Source organism: Bos grunniens, chromosome 17 (assembly GCF_055505025.1).
Source record: "Bos grunniens cultivar Pamir isolate PY7600 chromosome 17, Bosgru_T2T1.0, whole genome shotgun sequence".
Lineage (NCBI taxonomy): Eukaryota > Metazoa > Chordata > Mammalia > Artiodactyla > Bovidae > Bos > Bos grunniens.
The window spans coordinates 40,537,526-40,557,282 of NC_141181.1; the positions used below are offsets into that span (position 1 = coordinate 40,537,526).

Below are 19,757 nucleotides of genomic sequence, written 5' to 3' on the forward strand. Positions count from 1 at the left end.
GGGGCCCTGCTCCAGCCAGCATGCCGCCCGGCTGGCTTCCCAGATTCTGTTATTATTAACAGGGTCTTCTTTTCCTCCTCTTTAAAAACTCACAGAATCTCTAACCATGACTCATATTTTCCAAAAGGGTTCTTTTAATTCTTAAAAGAGAACTAATTCTTTTTTTGTATCTAGAAGCTACAAATTATCTGTATTTTTTTTTTTTTGAAAAGAAGCTTTGCGATCCATCCCCAAGCATGCATTAATTCAGTATTTCCTGAGCTAATTCTTTCACGCTCTTGACAGCATAACCCAAATCATCAACACGCATCTCTGTGTTCCAGGAGGGCTGAGATGTAACTTTCAGCTCTGCTCAGAGCTACCTTGCATCAATATGATTGCATATCTTTTTCTGAACGTAAGGTTTCCCATCCTCCCCTCCACCCAGGGAAACTCTCTACTCATAACAGATAGGTGAATGAATTTCAAACAGTCAAGACACAGCCTCATGTATGAGGTATTCTACATCCATTTAACTTGCACACAGATAAGGAAATAATTCTTTTTCCCTAGAGGCTTCTCAAGGTCAATTTTCCTAGATTTTCAGAGGTTGAAAGTATAACTCTCCATAAGATCTTTTGTTTACAAAATGGGAAAGTCAAAATAAACAGAAACTGTCCCTCCTTTGGGGTATAAAATATTATACCTATTAAGAGATGGGTATAGGTGAGTAGGTGGGGGAGCAGTCAACAGAGTAGTGCTGAGGACTGGGCTGTGGGGCAGAGGCCAAAATAAGGGAAAAGAGGGAGTGGGAAAGAGAGCGAGAGACATGGCGGGAGGGGTGCTAACACAGAGACTCACATACTCTTTGACCTAGATATTCCACTTGTAGGAATTAATCCTACAGATCAACTCGCATTGGTCCAAAATGGTTATGTACAAAAAGCGATGCACAGCAACACCATTCAGAGCAGCAAAGGACCAGAACAAAGCGTCCGCGTGGGATGGCACGTCCCTACAATGGGGGCTACACGGACACGACCCCGAACGGGGATGCTCCTCAGGCAGTGACACGGTATGCATTAGGACGCCCCTTTAACTGGAAAAAAGAAGTATAGAGTACTGTGTATAAAAAAGGGACAAAATTCTGAATTTCACTGTATTCCCATAGAGTCTGTCTACAAGATCTGTAACTGTGAGACTGGTGGTATCTGGAGTAGGACGCTGGTGGTTGAAAGAGAGGAGCAAGCGGGTCCCTCCCCACAGAACAGAGTGAGAGTCCCCCGTGCGAACACCACCCCGTGCACCAGTGTCAGGGCCACAGAGCAAGGGGTCTGCAGACCCTGGGCCGGCAGCCTGGCGCTCGCCCTCGCCCTCCGCCTCCTGCCCACGCGGCCCACCTCCCTCTGCGCTCTCAGCATCCCCACCTGCAGAATGGGGGTGGCAGTGGTCCGCACCTCATGAGCGCTGTTTTGAGGATTATCTCTGCTTATCACAGAGCCAGGCAGGCTATGAGTGTGTGCAGGTAGGTGCTAAGACTTCGTACTTTTTCAATATTTCACCACGACTGCACTCTTTCTTGAAAAACTAATGAAACAGGAATACAACAGGAACACTGTTTCTTTTAAAACCCATCAAAGAGTCTAGTATTGCCTTAAGACAAATAACCTTAATGACAGCTTGCTCTATAAAACTTCTGGTAGCTGAAGCCCGAGGCAGTGGGTGGACTTCCAAGGGAAACCATCTTACTGAATTATAAGCAGTCCGATTCGGTTTCAAATATGTAGTCCGGCCTCGTGTGTGTTCAGTTGCTCAGTCATTCTCTCTTTTGTGACCCCATGGACTGAAGCCCACCAGGCACCTCTGTCCTTGGAATTTTCCAGCCAGGAATACTGGAGTGGGTAGCCATGCCCTCCTCCAAGGGATCCTCCAGACCCAGGGATCAAATCTGTGTCTCCTGCATTGCAGGCAGATTCTTTACCACTGAGCCACTAGGGAAGCTCATAGTCTGGCCTTAGACAACGGCATTTACTGAGCTCCCTTCTCAGCATCCACAGACCACACTTTCCTGCCCCTTTTCACCCCTGCCTCCCCTGAGGACAGGACAAAGTTTCCAAGAAAGCAACGCCCCCTCTCATTTATTAAACCCATTTACAGGTTTCAGTTTGCGATTACTGTTTGGACTGTGTCCAATTGATTTCCACCGTATTACAAACTGTCCTTTTTTACTGCATAATCTCAGAGCCTAGAGATGCTGGTTCCAGAAGGCCTGAGGCCTGGGTACAGACAGGGAGGCTGGTGATGAGGGTTGCACAGCACATGAGAAATACCTGCCTAACCTCCTTCCAGAAGGTACCTGAGCTGGCCTTCACAGGTGTCCTTCACAGGTGTCTTGTGTTCTGTTTAACATAGAAGTTGCTGGTGCTGCTGCTGCTAAGTCACTTCAGTCGTATCCGACTCTGTGCGACCCCATAGACGGCAGCCCACCAGGCGCACGCATCCCCAGGATTCTCCAGGCAAGAACACTGGAGTAGGTTGCCATTTTCTTCTCCAATGCATGAAAGTGAAAAGTGAAAGTGAAGTCCCTCAGTCATGTCCGACTCTTAGCGACTCCATGGACTACAGCCTACCAGGCTCCTCCACCCATGGGATTTTCCATGCAAGAGTACTGGAGTGGGTTGCCATTTCCTTCTCCAATGCATGAAAGTGAAAAGTGAAAGTGAAGTCCCTCAGTCGTGTCTGACTCCTAGCAACCCCATGGACTGCAGCCCACCAGGCTCCTCCGCCCATGGGATTTGCCAGGCAAGAGTACTGGAGTCGGGTGCCACTGCCTTCTCCGTACATAGAAGTTAGGAGACTTGAATAAGGATGGAACCCAAACCAGTGTCTCCTGACCCCAAATTGTGCTCCTCCAACACTGCTGGGTCATCAGCTCCACATCACGAGCAAACGACTTGGGGTCATGTGCTCTGCACCCTCAAACCTCCCTCTGTATTTCCATCTGAGGGTAAAAATGCACTATGTTTGAAAAATAAAAAATGCTGATGACACAGTGTTAGGGCTGAAAAACAACACAGGGTTATGTATACAGTGTGACCTTGATTATGTAGAAAAATGTGATCAAGCATTTTTTAAAAGGTTCACAAAATCCAGCTCATATCAGCAGCTCATATCACAAAGGATTCATCTCCCTAACATATAAAGACTAGTCAGAGATCAATGAAGATTTGCAAACCAATGGAAAGGTGGGCAACAAATGCAGATAGTTTATAGAAAAACAAAACTAATATGATCTTTAAACATAGGAAAAGATGCTAATTCTCACTCTTGGAAAGAAAAAAGCAAATCCAAAGGTAAGATACCCCACACAAGAGAAATGCAGGCAGAGGTGCAAATTGGTGCGACCACAGATGGAGGGTAACTAATCACAGCTCTTAGGGTCCCCAGTGTTTATAACCTTGGACGCCCGACCCCACTTCTGGAACTAAACAGACACAAACGTGTGATTGCAGTGTGTTTGATAAAAGCAGAAGACTGGAAACAAGTGGACAGGACATGGATGGGGCAAATTAAACCCCTCACTCTCCGTCCATCCCACGGAACACCAGCAGCTGCTGCAGACGGTGGGTGTGAGGCCTGGATCCTGGGACAGGCAGGCCACCCTCTGCGGGGGAAGGAAGGATACATACTGGCTTACTTCCACACAAAAGAAATGTAAAAAGATACAGTTTACGCAAATTGAATTTTTAAAATGGAGGAAGAGGAGGGATAGTTCTGAGCTCTGAAGGCAAAACTCAGTTCTCCCAGGGAAGGAGCGAGGTTGGCTCATCAGAAGTGGGATTTTGCTCCATTGGTTCTGAAAGGGAGTTCCTGACCTTAGGGTCTACTCCCGGCTGTGGACAGGTGTGGGATGAAGCAGACAATTGAGACCAGGAGCTGCCCCTACACTTCCTAAGCTTGGTTTTTAATTATATGGCCAAGATAGTTGATGAGCTGGCCTGGAAATGGCTGGGTGGGGAAGACAAGCCTTGCAAAAGATAGCACCAGAGTGCTGTCCTAGAGAGAGACTGGCAGTTGGTACCCGAGGGCAGAACATGCAAGAATGACACAGAAAGGCCCTGAGTGAGGAAGGGCTCGTGGTTCATGCCTGTTGCCACGAGTCTTCTGTGACCCCATGACAGTGTGGGGAACCCTGAGCCATACGGCCAAGGGGGCTGGAGAAAGGGCCCCTCCTACTTCTCACCCACCTGCCTGCTCCAGGTGGACACCCAGGCCCTTTGCCTACTGCTCCTGGCATCTAAACCACCCTTTCTTCATTAAAAAACAGTCCATATAAAAACTAGTCCAGCAATCTTTAGAACAGCTCTAGTCATGAGAGCCAAAACCAATCCATCACTGAACAAACTCCAGCTTGAAAGTGAAAGTGTTGGTTGCTCAGCTGTGTTCAACTCTGTGTGACCCCATGGACTGTAGCCTGCTAGGTTCCTCTGTCCATGGAACTCTCCACACAAAAATACTGGAGTGGGTTGCCATGCCCTCCTCCAGGGGATCTTCTCGATTCAGGGATCAAATCCGGGTCTCCTGCATTGCAGGCAGATTCTTGACCGCCTGAGTCACCAGGGAAGCCCATGATCAATAAAATATGATCCAGCACTAAAAAGGGATGAAGTGCCATTACATGCCAGAATGCAGGTGAATCTTGAAAATATGATGGTAAATGAAAGAAGAAAACCACAAAGCATCATATGCTGTATGATGCGTTTACAGGAAATGTCCAGAAATAGGCAGATCTATAGAGACAGTGAATTCATCGCCGATTAGAACCATTTGTAGGAAGACTAAAGGATGATAGCTAACTTTGGTGGGTGGTTTCTTTTAAGGTTAATGAAAATGTTCTGAAGTTGATGTGGTGAGACCTTTACAACTCTGTGGACACAGCAAAATTCAATGAAGTACAGAAAGACTTCAGATGGGTGGGTTGTATGGTACATAAATTATACCTCGATAATATGACTGGAGACATATTAATATGTCTTTTTATTTTCCTGAAAATTACTGACTGGAGACGTATCAATATGTTTTTAGAGAATGATACAATTATAATCACCGTGTGAAAGATGTTAGAGCTTAAAAGTGATCAAGTGTTCATAATGCAACTAATGTTTGTTGCTCTTATTTGTATTTTGTTCTGTTAGGTTTTTGTTCCAACCTTGTGTATACTGTACACACAAGCTTTATTGTGTAAAGTTTTCAAAAATGACACATCACAAAATTTTAAGTGAAGAAGAATTTTTCAGTGAATTTTATGCAGGTACTTTCTCTGACTGTCTGAGTGACATATAACTAGTGTGTCAGGAGATGACAACTCTTCAGAATATAGTTTTGGTTCAGATGATGTGAATATTAGACTAACAAAATGACAGCAAACCTTAGTGATTGATTCTGATACTGAAGGTGAACATGAAGCTCATGATGCTAGAGAAGACTTTACAGGTGTGTCAGTAAAGACTTTACAGTGTGTAACTACTGAATTTAATAACTCGCCAAGTGGTAGTGAAATAACAGAATTAATTTTTGGCTGTCCAAAATAAAAATCTTTGGCCACAGGTATTAGTTTCTGCAAAAATCCCCTGGTCAGTAATGAATTAAAAGAAAATGAGATTCTGCTTCCCCCTCCCCACCTCCAAGAATGGGGGGCAGTGGGATGCCGTGCACTGCTGGTGAGAGAGGAGACGGGACACCTGCTCTGGAGAACACTGAATAACACAAGAGTCATAAGTCCTAAAACCTAAACTCCACTCTTCTGTAGGCACTCACCCTACGAAATTAATGCTGACGTGTAGACAGGGACATGGTGACACATTCACTACAGCATTGATTATAATAGTAAAATTTGTAAAAAAAAAAGAAAAGAAAAAAAAGAAAAAAAAATGAAATGCTCATGAATAGGCTAAGAGATACATAAACTGTAGCTTATTCAGAGAATGGAATGCTATACTGAATTCAGAATTAACAAAGTAGAGCTACATGGATTGATACAAATGAATCTCAAAAACATCCAGTTGTATAAAAAAATAAGCTCTGAAATAATATGTACAGTATGATATCCATTTTATAATGTTAAATACATGTAACCCAGTATTATTTATGGATACATCATAGCCAGTAATGGGCTTCCCTGGTAGCTCAGAGGTTAAAGCATCTGCCTGCAATGCAGGAGAGCTGGGTTCAATCCCTGGGTTGGGAAGATCCCCTGGATGAAGGAAATGGCAACCCACTCCAGTATTCTTGCCTGGAAAATCCCATGGACAGAGGAGCCTGGTGGGCTATACTCCACAGGGTAGCAAAGAGTCGGACACGACTGAGTGACTTCACTTTCTTTCACATAGCCAGTAATAGGCTTACGAGTGGCGCTAGTGGTAAAGAATCTGCCTGCCAATGCAGGAGACAAGAGACGCTGGTTTGATCCCCTGGTTGAGAAGATTCCCAGGAGGAGGAAATGGCAACCCACTCCCATATTCTTGCCTGGAAAATTCCATGGACAAAGGAGTCTGGCGGGCTACAGTCCATGGGATCACAGAGTCGGACATGACTGAACGACTGAGCACCATAGCCTGTAAACCACAGATATGCAGAAGAATAAGAACCATCACGTTCAGATGGCAGTTACCTCTGGAAGGAAGAGAGGGAGACGGAGCCGCAGGAAGGAGGATACGGGAAACATCACCTGCTTCCCTAATGGTCTGGTTCTTTAAAAAAAAAATTATACATGTGAAACAAAAGTGGCAAAATGTTAAGACTTAAGAAAACTGGGCCACGGTTACACATATGGTTAATACAGCACAGTCTGTACTTTCTGTATGATTGAAATGTTTCATAACAAAATGAAAGTGGAAAAGGGTTTTTTTAATGAGGAAAAAAGAATTTGTAAAAAACTAATAACATTGATTACTTGAATGAGATGGAAAAGAAAAAAAGTGATGGGGAGCAATAAGTTTCAGATAGATATTTTTCTTTTGAACCAAGTGAATATACAATCTCTGAAGATACATGGATAAAATGCTTTTCAAAAAGTTAAGGAAGGGACTTCCCCGGCAGTCCAGTGGGCTAAGACTCTGTGCTCCTAACGCAGGGGCGCCCGGCTTCAAGCCCTGGTCAGAGAACTAGATCCCAGTGCCGCAACTAAGAGTTTGTAGGCCACAACTGAAGATTACATGTGCCGCTCCTAGGACCCGAGCAGCCAAATAAACGAATGTTTAAATAAACAGGCAAGGAATGAATGGTGAAAACAGCAACAACAACAAAAAAAGTTAAGGAAAAAACTCTTATTCATATCTCTAAGAAGCGATTTAACCTATGCAAGATGTTAGGACTGGGGGTCTCCTTATCTCTGCCTTAAGTTTCCAAGTAGAGGACAACACTGACGAGAGGACACTTCTGGCTGCTTTGTCTGTCCACTGCTCCTCTCAGGGGAGAGGAATCAGCTCTGATGGACAATTTTCCTTCCCTCTTTGGCATCCACCCTCCTCAGAGCACGTGTTGACCTGGCCGTCAGCTCCTGGCATCAGGTATACAGGGACTGTCCTGCGGGCCGAGGCCCGCGGTGTCCCAGGTTACGGGGGACCAGGTGGGCGGGAGGCTCGGGCTCTGAGGTCAACAGTCCACGGCCTCTGTTGCCATGCACGACACTGCTTCCCACTTACTAACCAATTTCTCTCTCTCAATTTTCAAATTCTGTTGGGGAAGGAAAATGGGTCTCCTCCAAATTTCCTACAAGGAACATCTCCAAGGAAAATTCTCTCACAAGGAAACTGTCAGAAATTTGAACAAAGATAGATTGTTCTCTGCATTGTAACAGTCAAAATCTAATAAATATTAATATCCACTATAGGACACATCCAAAGTGTTTGAGGTTGTCCATTCAAGATACTTAAAAAAGTCATTAAAAACATTTTAATGACATGGTGAAAGTGTCATCATATAACACTGAGTGAAAAAACAGATTACACATACACATAATACACATATATGGTTCAGTTAATATAATGCAGCTTATATCCACCTACCAAAAAGGACTGCAAGAAAACAAATAAAATTATTAATAGTAGTAAAAATCTGTATGACAGCACTCTTGGTAAGTTGGGTTTTCATTTTTATATTTGCTTGCATTTCCTAAATGCTTTGTAATAAATTGTATTATTTTGATAATCAGAAAAAAATTTAAGAAAAATATTAGAAGTTTAGTAACAATATAAAAGAAAAAATGGAGGCATAAAGAAAAGGAGAAAGCAGCTAGCCTGACATGAATGCAGTCATGCTCTGTTAAATTTTAATATTTCATACACTGGCAATTAAGTGGAATTTAAAAATAGAAAACACAGTATCATTTATATCAGCCCCAAAAAGAAATTCTTAGATATAAATCTAACACAATACCTGTAAGATCTACAGGATGAAAACTACAAAACTCTTTAAAAAAAGAAATCAAAGGAGGGACTTCCCTGGCAGTTCAGTGGTTAAGATTCCATGCTTCCACTGCAAGGGGCACAGATTTAGTCCTTGGTCAGGGAACTAAGATCCCACCTGACTTGTGGTACATAAAAGAAGGAAGGAAGGAGGGAGGGATGGAGGGAGGGAGGGAAGAAGGAAGAAATTAACAAAGAAGCCAAGAAATCAAGAAAGAAATCAAAGGAGAACTAAATAGACAGAGTTATGCATAGACAGAGAGGGTTTATTCTTCTAAATAAATAGAAGACTCAGGATGTCAGTTCTTCCCAAGCTGATCTATAGATTCAATGAAATTTCAATCAAAATCCCAACAAGTTGTTTTCTAGATATCAACAAACTGATTCTGAAGTTTACACGGAGGGGCAGAGGACCCAGAACAGCCAACATGACGTTGAAGGAGAAGACAAATGTCAGAGGAATGACACTACCTGACTTGAAGTCTTACTACAGTCACAGTACACAGGACAGTGTGGTCCGGGTGAAAGAGCAGACAAATAGATCAATAAAGAAGAGTAGAGGACACAGACTCAAGAGTCGCACATACTCAACTGACCTTTGACAAAGTAACAAAGACAACACCACGGAGACCTGGCGGTCTTCCCACAAATGGAAACAAACAAGTGGACATCTATATGCCAAAGAAAGAGTCTCAACACAGCCCTTTAATCCTTTGCAAAATTTTAACTCAAAATAGATCACAGACTCAAAATGCAAAATTGTAAAAATCCTAGAAGAAAACACAGGAGAAAGTCTAGATGATCCTAAGCACGGTGATGACTGCACAAAGGCACAAGCCATGAAAGGAATGGGTGATAAGCTGGACCTCATTAAGTTTAAAAGCTCTGGCCCGTGAGAGACAACAAGAGAAGACGACAAGCCTCAGACTGCGAGAAAGTATTTGCAAAAGACAATAGTGAAAAGGACTAGGATCCATAATATACCGCAAACTCATAAAACTCAAAATAAGAACGCAAACAACCCAATTTAAAAATTGGCAAAAGACCGGAATAGACAGAGAACAAAAGACATAAGCATATGAAAAATACGCTCCACATCGTATGCCATCAGAAAAATACACACTGAAATAACGAGACAGCACCACACACCTATCAGAGTGGCCGAGAGCCAGAACACTGAGAGACAGCAAGCGCTAAGAGGAGTGGAGCAACAGAACTGTCACTCACTGCTGGTGGGAATGCAAAATGGTACAGCCAGTCCAGAAGCTGGTGGTTTCTTATAACATAACAAACTCTTACCTTACAACCCAGGAAGCACACGCCTTGATATTTACCCAAAGGAATAAAACAGCCCAACACAAAAACCGGCACGTGGTTGTTTACAGCGGCTTTAGTTGTCCCACTGTCAAAACGTGGAAGCAACCAACACATCCTTCAGTAGGTGGGTAGATATATAAACTGTGTCCATCCAGACAGTGGAACATTATTCAGCACTAAAAAGAAATGAGCTATCAAGCCACGAAAAGACACGGAAGAAACGGAAATGCAAATTATGTGAAAGAAGCCAATCTGAAAAAGCGATGTACTGTTATGATTCCAACCAAAGGACACTCTAGAAAAGGCGAAACTATAGAGACAGTGAAAAGCTCAGTGGCTGCCAGAGCTGGGGGCGGATGATGGGTGACAGGAATAGGCAGAGCACAGAGGACTTTCAGGGCAGTGAGACTGCTCTGTATGAAACTATATTGATGGGTTGTTGTAGTTGTTGTTTAGTCAGTAAATTGTGTCTGACTCTGCAACCCCATGGACTATGGCCCACCAGGTTCCTCTGTCCCAGGCAAGAATGGTGGAGTGGGTAGCCATTTCCTTCTCCAGGGGATCTTCCCGACCCTGGGATCAAACTCACATCTCCTGTGTTGGCGGGCGGATTCTTTACCACTGAGCCACCAGGGAAGCATATGGATGGGTACATGTCTTTATACATTTGTCCAAACCCACAGAACGAACATCGCCAAGAGTGAACCTCAAATGTAAAGCACAGTTTGGGGTGAGGATGATATATCAATTGCAGGCTCCTCAGCTGTAACACACATACAAGCCTGGTGTCAGATGCTGACAGCAGGGGAGGTAAGTGTGGGGCAGGGAGGAGACAGGGGCTCTTGTCCTTCAGGCTTAATTTTTCAATGAACCTAAAACTGCTCTGAAACACAGTCTATCTTAAAAAAAAAAAATCAACGTTCAAGGGGACTTCGAAATGTAGGAACTTTGAGTAATAAGGACTGGTTTTAAACTTTGCTATAGGATTATTCTCTGAGAATCTCCTGTGACGATGAGAACCAAGGACACGTTATTTGAGTGTTGGAAGCAGCCACTGAAGGTCTCTGTCCCTGCTCAGCAGAAGTGCAGGCCACCTCCCCTGGGGCCTGTCCGTGCTCAGCAGAACCGCCCAGTCCTCCACCAGCTGTTGTAAAAGCAGTTGACACTGAGGCAGTAGTCACTGCCTGGAGAGAACAATGGTTAGATACAAAGAAGAGAGGCTCCAATAGCAGGAGTGTTTGTTATCAAGCAAAGGCCAGTGGGTAAGACTCTGGGGGACGGGCGGCCCCTGCCTCCCGCCCACACCATGTGCACAGCTGCAGCCTGGACCTCCCACACACCTGCACCCATTCATCGCCCCACGGAGGACCGCACGCCATCTGCATCCCTCGGGCACAGGGTTTAGGACACACACCACGCATGTTCCTGCCTTGGGATCTCTGTACTCACTCCTCCCACTGCTGAGAACACACTTCCTCAAATACCCACACAGCTTGCTCTCCAGATAGAAAAAACGACCGCTGAGATCATTCTGACTCCCGTGGTTGCCAAGGGATGTCCTCACATCTGTCATCTCTGGGTCCCACTGGTCCCTGACAGACAATCAGGATGCTGGAGCTGGAGGGGACCCAGACACACCATCCGGTGGCTGCAAACCATCACTAGAACCACCCCAGAAAATCTGTGTTCGTTTTTAGTAAACAAAGCTTCCCTAGCTCCACTTCCAGGGCTTTGGTCCAGTGGCTCTGAAGTGATGCTCAGGAACCTGCATTTTTAAAAACATATCTTTGGGGAGTCACTCACCTGACCTACCACTTTAATTTCTTTTAGAAAATAGAAATATGGAGAGAGGAGGCGACGATCCCAAAGACACAGTGGGTTTCAGGGGAGATGAGCCCTGAGATTGTGAGATCAAGGCAGAGAAGATCCCACCTCACAGGCGCTCGCCTTAAATCGGTGCCACAGTCTATGTTCTCATGTCAGGGGTGAGATTAAGAAAAAAAAAAAAATCACTAAGTGGGGAAACCAGCTTAGCTCTACCAAGGTTTTGGTTTTTTTATTTTTTTCTCTTGTTTACCTTTGGGGGGGGTGAGAAATGAAAGTGAAAAAATATGTTATACATAGTGAGGAAAAAAAAAAAAGCATTCTAATTCACATCTGTTCTGTAAAGACCTGAGAGTAGTGGGCTGTTTTTGTTTTGTTTTTTAAAAAAAAGCCTTTCTAAACTAAGAAAGATGAGAGATTAAGAGGAGGAGCAAACCCTGCAAGATGTAAAAGTCTGACTGATGGATGAACACCTGATATGCAACATCCCATACACTTGGGATCCCATAAAAGTGAGGGAGAGCTTCGGGGAATCCCGCCGGCTGGGTGCCCTTGGTGAGTGTTTGGTGGGAGTCTAATTACAGTATCCAGCGGGTCACGGGTTATGGCTCTCACGGACTCCCGCCAGGGCTTGCTTCCCCTTGTTCAGAGGTTATTCAGCTTCTGCTACTGTAATAATGAAAGAATGAGGCCGAGCCACGGCGTGACTCACAAAGGAGTCACAGGAGACCCAGCAGTCATGGCCACTTCATCCTCCCCAGTCCACCTGGCTGAGCAGAGCTTGCAAGAGGCAGTGGGGACGTGGTGGTTGGGGGGCGTGCCTTTCATCGGCCACCCAGCACCAGGCCTGGGGGCCCCAGAGCCAAAGTGATTTGCCTTCTGCCTGGAGCACTCTCAACACACTCCTCTACAGTGACTAACAACAGGGCTTTATCCTGCTTGTCCTCAAAATTAGACCCAGATCAAGTGTAAGTCAGTCAGCTGGCAGCGTGGATGCAACAGGCCCGTTTCGAGGCTGTCCTGACTCACCCCCGAGAGATGGGGATTAGAGAAAAGATGAACGTTCTCTGAACCTAGGGCAACACGCCTCTGCCCAACACCACGTTACCACTGCATTCCTTCCACCGTTCACTCATCCTCAGATTACATTCCCAAATCCCAACCATTAACTGGTGGAAATAAACTCTCTTAACGAGTCAAAGAGAACTGCTCGTGGCATATGAAGTCAGCTCAAAGGGCAGGGAAGCAGGGAGCTTGCGGTGGTGACGCCCAGCGTATCAGGAAGAGGCACCCCGGGTCCACAGCCTCTCTGTGGGGCTGGTCACCAGCACAGGGCCGTCAGCTGACCCGGGTGGGGTTGTGCCTGCACCGGCACTCAACCTGTCCAGCAGCTCATTTCCCAAGCAGGAAGTTTTGCACAGTGTTTCTCAGTGAAGAGCGTGACACAAACACTCCCTGCCTCAGCCCACTTTGCCTTATACTCCCCTTTAGAAGCCTTTTACTAAAACCTTCAAGAACTCTAACTACTCTAAACATAGACCGTTGTATGGTTGTGGTTAGCTCATCTCCGTGAAGCATGCACTGGGGAAGAAACATCCTGGTTTATGTACTTGTTTTCTCCATAAGCATCTTCCACAAGCAAGTGAAGGCTCCATCTTTCTTAATAAAATAGGTTCATCTGAGACATATCAGAGATCTATAGTCACTCCTTCTCTCCCTCCCTCCTGGTGGTTCTAAAGCAGCCACAGTGGATCTCCTCTAAACACAAATGCCAAGATGTGAAACTTCAAGCACCGTTGACTCTGAAGGGCTGTTTCAGTTCCTCTCCACGTGTGGGGCATGTTTTTGTGTTTTTTTTTAATCTTTTAATCTTGAATTGTATAGCCGACTAACAATTTTGTGATAGTTTTGTGGACCAGCAAGGGACTCAGCCATATATAAACATGTATCCATTCTCCCCGGAACTCCCCTTCCATCCAGGCTGCCACATAACATTGAGGAGAGTTCCCTGTGCTATACGGTAGGTCCTTGTTGGTTATCCATTTGGAAGCACACTTTTTAAGGCGAGGCTGTATCAAATTTTCTCATGCCATCAGAAAAACAGCAATTTATAAGATTTAAAAGAAAAGCTAGGCAAGTGCTCCCAGATTCTGCATATAAACTCTTGCTTGGAAAATCCCATGGACGGAGGAGCCTGGTAGGCTGCAGTCCATGGAGTCTCGAAGAGTCGGACACTACTGAGCGACTTCACTTTCATGTTTCACTTTCACGCACTGGAGAAGGAAACGGCAACCCACTCATGTTCTTGCCTGAAGAATCCCAGGGACGGGGGAGCCTGGTGGGCTGCTGTCTATGGGGTCGCACAGAGTTGGACACGACTGAAGCGACTTAGCAGCAGCAGCAGCAGCAGCAGCATGGATGAATTTAATTTGCTGGGAAAATTTGAAAAATCAAGTTATTAGCATCCTTAAGAGAGCAGATTGGAAGCAATTGCAGTTGAAGCCCCACATCGCAGGTCACAGTTCCTAGATTTGAACTGAGTTTCAGCAAGGAATGTTTTATTGGCAAACCACTTAAGATGCCTCATCAAACTCTACAGGTTTGTGCTGACTCTGGAATTTTGTGAAATATATTGAAAACCAATTTCTGACATTCTAGAAGTTAAAGAGAATGGAAGCAAAGGTCTAGGTGGGACGACTTCTATCCTAAAACCTCTCATTCCACAAGAACCACAATGGGGAGACTCAGTGCTTCTTTCTGCCCACATTGTGCCAGGTTCATATGGTGCCCCTGTCAGGTACCTGGAACCTTTCCACTGCATTTATGGAATCTGTCTCTTCACCTTTGACTAAGTGGAAAATCATGAGCAATGAAAAAGAAAGAAAGAAAACTACTTATTAGTGTGCTCAGCTAAGACAACCACTTGAAACTGTTGATCTAAGATACCCAAGAGCAAAGCGGACACTGGGAGTCACACCTGGCTGGCTGCCACCTGACCTGGTCACACAGGTACCTCGTGAGCACTTGGAGCCAGATCCTTGGGGCACAAGCTCCCATCAATAATTCACTCCACCCCAAGACCAGCCCAACTTCTAGAGAAATTCAGGGGAAAAAAAAGCACCATCCTGCAAACAACGGCCACCTTTTCAAGACTATAAAAAGGGGAAGAGAAAGTGGAAACGGGGCCAAGACAATTGGTGTGACCAGAGATGAATTCCAACTAAATGACACACATCATCCATCATCACTGTACAGAAGCTAAAACCTTCTCGGCACCTAAGAAGTAAATCTAAAGGAAGTTAAAATAAGGAAAGGAGACAATGCACGTGAAAAGGTTTCGTTAAGTTTAAAGTGTCATTTTAAAAAGTAATGATTAAAATCCTACTGAAAAAGAGCAAATTCACCGAGAGTGAGAAGCAGAAGCTCATACGGAAAACTTAAGAAGTTCAGCAAGAATTGGTGATGCCCTGAGTGTCATCTTCTCCTGTGGGTGCCACCCCCGGTGCTCCACATACCTATTCAGGGAATCGAGAATTGTCTGAATAACAAAAATAGGAATTCAGAATGTCCCGAAGCTATCCTGTAGAACCTTAGAGGAGGAGAGAATTTCAAAAGCAATCCAAACCAGCTACACATCTGAACAGTTGAGAATGAGATGCACAAGAAGCAGGGGACCAGCCAGGGTTAACACAGCCTCTGGGCAGCAGAGCTGGGATCAGGATGGGATTTGGATCCACACCCAAGTGTGGATCCACCACGCTCTGCTGTCACTCAGCCATCCTTTCCACATAGGAAACACCACAGATGGTGTAACAGTGAGATTCTCATCTGAACAGTCACATCTCTATACTGAGTGGACAGCACGGGGTTTCCAACTATGGACACTTGTCCTGCAGTGAACTCTGTACCGTTTTATTGTTTCCATTGAAGAAATACCATGATTTTTACATGACAGAAATCATATCCTGATTTATTAGTCAACAACCAAGAACTATATTTATGGGGTAAACAGTTGATGAGCCATGTTAATGTTGAGAAAAATTCTACAAGGAAAAAAGTAACAACACTTAAGTGGATTTAGAAACTTACTTTTACACTAATCATAAGAATCGGAGCTTACTTTTTTCTGGCCTTACTGAATATTTTGGAATGAAATGGAATTTCCAAAGTATTTTTCTGTTTCACTGATATGCACTAAAATTCCTTAATGTTTCAACTAAGAGTTATCACTAATAAAATTAGTGAATTCTCCCAAAATGAATGAAGCAGTTAAGTAGCAATTAAACAGCAAGTGTAATACACATTTCTTTGATGGGCTGCATTACAAACACTGGTTCATCCTAACATCTTCCTTCCCATGGAAAGGATTTTCCATAAGGGAAAGCCTGGACTCTCCCTCACCACCTCACCTCCAGCCAGAAACGCCCAGCCCTCTGTCCACCAGCCAGACTGAGAAGTGAGGCATCCAGGCCCTGTCTGTCAACGTGCTGGTCCTTTGGGGCTGTGCCTTTTCCCAGTGAGCCCTGAGATTGCACTGTTCAAGCTTTCCCCTGGTACAGGCGGCACCCACTGCTCCCTGGTGGCTCCAACAGGAGCAAAGGGAGATTCAGGAGCACATGGGCTGCAGGACCCAAATGGCTGCTAGAAAACACCCATCCTATACCTTTTCTGTAAAGGACAGGGCTTGTCTGCACACCCAGCAACCACCTGTGCCTGTCTGCAAACCCAAGTTTCAGATCACCATGATTTACCTCCCCGGTGCCCAATGAGAATTTCTCTGAGACTCTGAGACAGAACAGTTTCAAACCTGTTGCTGAGTTCCGGGGCATCAGGGCTCCTGCCGACTCTGGCATGCTTCCGAGTCCTTGTGCAGAAAAGCGTCCTGTGCAGCCGCCCATCACTCACACCCTGGGCTGCGTCCCGCCAGCCCCTCGGCTGGGCTGTGGTCCTGGCCGAGCAACCGCACATCTCCTGGCGGGTCAGCCCTCTTCCAGGTGGTTCTGACTGTCCTCATGAACTTGGAAGGTCCTATGGCTGGAGGGGTTTCCGCAGTGATCGGCTGTCCCTATGATACCCGCACTCCCTGTACAGAGGAGGTAGGTGACACAAGCTTCTTGGTAGCAACCCTCTAATTTCCTCTTTCAGAAGTTTAAAAAAAAAAAAAAAGGAACATTCACTTGTTACGTAAACGAAGCCCCTCAATTTAGGAAGTCAGATGCATGCCTTACTCTGTAAAGCAGGCTCTCAGCAAAGCCATTAGAATTAGAATCCAACAAGTCCAAGCCCCACTTCCTACTTTTGTTGCTGGGTTTGTGCTCTGGTTACAAAAGACAAGACTCTCAACAGGCTGAGTGGCTTGGACTGACTCACTCCGTAGTGGCCCGGCCAGAGATTATGAAGTAGCCAATTAATTGATCACAAGGTCTCCGCACACGGCTCACATGGCTGTGGGTGAAACCCGGTGACTCGCCTGCAGCTGCAAGGTTGTCCTGACATTGGCCACCACCCTCTTAATGGCTCTCCTGTGAGAAAGTGTCAGCTGACAGGTCTCACTCTGCAACCTTGAAAATCCTGCCCAGAGCAAGTGAGAGACGGCGGCCCTCAGCAAACCCACTGCAGGGCTTGACGCACAGAGGCAGAAGTGGGGTGAGGGAAGGGATACATCCTGGCTTTAATACCAATGTCGAATTTAATTTATTTATGAAATGAAAATAGTAATGACCGTGAAGCCATAAACACCCAAAGCTCTTGCACTGGATTCTTAATTCCTAAGTACATCCAAACTGAAAGAGCCCTGAACCAGCAGAATCCAAGAACAAAGGCAGTTCAGTTTCTACTTATGACATGAATGTACTTCATCTGTAAAATGAGAATACTATGGTTTTATATATCAACATGATATAGTTATGATATATGTTAACATACCACATACTTCAACATTTCATGATACATATTTTATATTTTCAGGTTATATTTTATGTGCTATATTTTACATGATATATACACTTTACTTATATTTTGTGCATTTTATGACATATATTGATATAGCACATTTCTATGATTTTTATGAAACATTTTTTAATTTTTGTTATATTTTATGATATATACTTATATAAAATATGAGTATGCATAAAATGCATTGATAAATGACACATTTACATATTTCACATTTCTTATGTCTTATGATATATATGTTATTTTATGTGATACACATTTATATTTTATATGATATACATTGATCTATCATACATATCAATATTTTCCCACAGTACTGTGAATTTGTGGATGAGATTTTTCTTTAGAAGAAATAAAAAGCATCGGTCGCTAAAACTGGACTGTCCCAATTCATTTTCCTCTTGTCATCCTGAAATCAGGGTGAAGAAAATACTAAAAGTTCTAAAATCTGATGAAAGCTTGGCTGGGTCTTTAGTTTGATGAAATATTATTCATACTTCATGGCGAGACAAGAAAAACTTAAAAATGCTCCTCTGCCTGTGTTGGCCTCCCCGTTCACCTTCAGTACACGGTGAGTCTGCACCGATCAGATCTCCTCAGGAGATGACATTCCTTCCTAATGCCGTGTGGGGGTCTGGATGACCCTCAACTAACTCTGCATGTGTGGATCTGGGTTGTGCAAACTATGAACACATCATCTGACATTCAACCATCTGTCTCAAAAACACATCTAACTGTGCCCTGACCACTGACAGGATGATGATGCTAGAGCTTTCTAAAAGGCCATATCCCAGGTTATAATCCTCAGGTTGGCTCGAATAAAATTTTCCATTTCTTTCTTAGATTAACTATTGATTAATTTTTCATCGACAGGCTTCAGAGGGCTTTAAGTGTCTCGACATACGGCAGCCACGTGTATTCCACTCTGCGATGTGACAAGGTCTAACACTGCACGGCAGAGGCCTCAGTTAACTTGACTTTACTGTGTATGTGACTTTAAAGTTCCTTTGCAGCAAACCCACAGAGATGTTCACACCCTCCTCTGAGAGAGAGAGAGACTGTAATGCATCTACGGTGGCGACCACCTCCGCTGTGACACAGGCGCAAACGCCAAGAAAGGGCCAGGTTAGGAGACAGTGAATCCACTTCTCCTGGAAGGCACACACATTCTGAGCTCAAGGCTTAAGTTCATGGCCGCAGTGAGATCAGGGGTTCTTTGTTTTTCTTCTCAACCGTCTGGAAAATCACTTTTTCTTCTTCACAAGAGGACCAGAGAGCACCCATGTAGCATCAACCTGTCCCCGCAAGCAGAGGCGGAAGGAAGCCCCTTTTACCACCGCGCCCACCTGAGACGTGGGCAAGGCCCTAGGTCAATGCCTTCAACTCACCTGGGGCTTGGCTCACCTTGTCTAGAATCACAGCGGAAATGAAAGCATCATCCTACGTTGATGGGGTGGAGCCTTGAAAAAGCCCAAGTAACTAGATTTTATAAAATATGTATAGCAAACACTGCAGGGAATACAACCCACTTTTTATGTATTAAAAACACACATTTCACTTTTAAAACTTCAGTGTCTCAAAGATATTTATCTAGGCCCTGAGGAAAGGACACAAACCCTTTGTAACTATGTATTCTGTATATACACCTTCCCAGCAGATAGCTGCAAAGCTGCTCAATCATTCCAACATTTTACATTTTCCCAAGGCTTCAAACACTATTAAAACAATGCATATGTATCCGCGATCCAAAGGATGATGAGAACATTTTTAAACGACAAGAATACTAAGAGAAGAAAATGACAACATGGGTATGAAGGATGAAACAAGGAGGAACTGCATTGGGAGAGAATTCCCTCCAACAGAAACTCTAACCTCTCACTCAGCCTGTAACTAACATGCAAGGATGAGGGAGAGGAGCAACCAAGACGGGCCCTTGTAGTGTTTCTATCAAGACTTGAGCTGTGTCTTCAATAGTCAGTGCTTCTCCCTAAATTTGGTCAGCACAGCTTTTAGCCTCCACTTCCCTGGAAGGGTGGTGCTCACACTTCATAGGCTTACAAACACCCAGGGCTGGGCCAACCATCCCCCCACCTCCACCCCATTTCTGATTCAGCAGTTCCAATTCTGCACTAAAAACTGGGAATGTGATTCTCACAAGTTCCCAGGATGCAGCCACTCCTGGCCTGGGAACCACCCACTGGAGAATCACTTCCCCAA

General features: G+C 44.6%; 1 protein-coding gene across 8 annotated transcripts in view; it reads right to left on the bottom strand.

The window, feature by feature from the left end:
* The window catches only part of FNIP2 (folliculin interacting protein 2), a 129,449-nt gene that overhangs the window by 73,643 nt on the left and 36,049 nt on the right, over positions 1 to 19,757 (bottom strand). For 2 of the 8 annotated variants that reach the window (XM_086346935.1, XM_086346933.1), the window contains exon 1: positions 16,393 to 16,668. The exons of the other annotated variants lie outside the window; for them this stretch is intronic. In XM_086346935.1, the coding sequence (XP_086203061.1) occupies positions 16,393 to 16,553 (161 nt within the window). In that variant the 5' untranslated portion in view covers positions 16,554 to 16,668. Of the gene's footprint in view, positions 1 to 16,392; positions 16,669 to 19,757 lie in introns of those variants that run through there. 8 annotated transcript variants of the gene reach the window in all.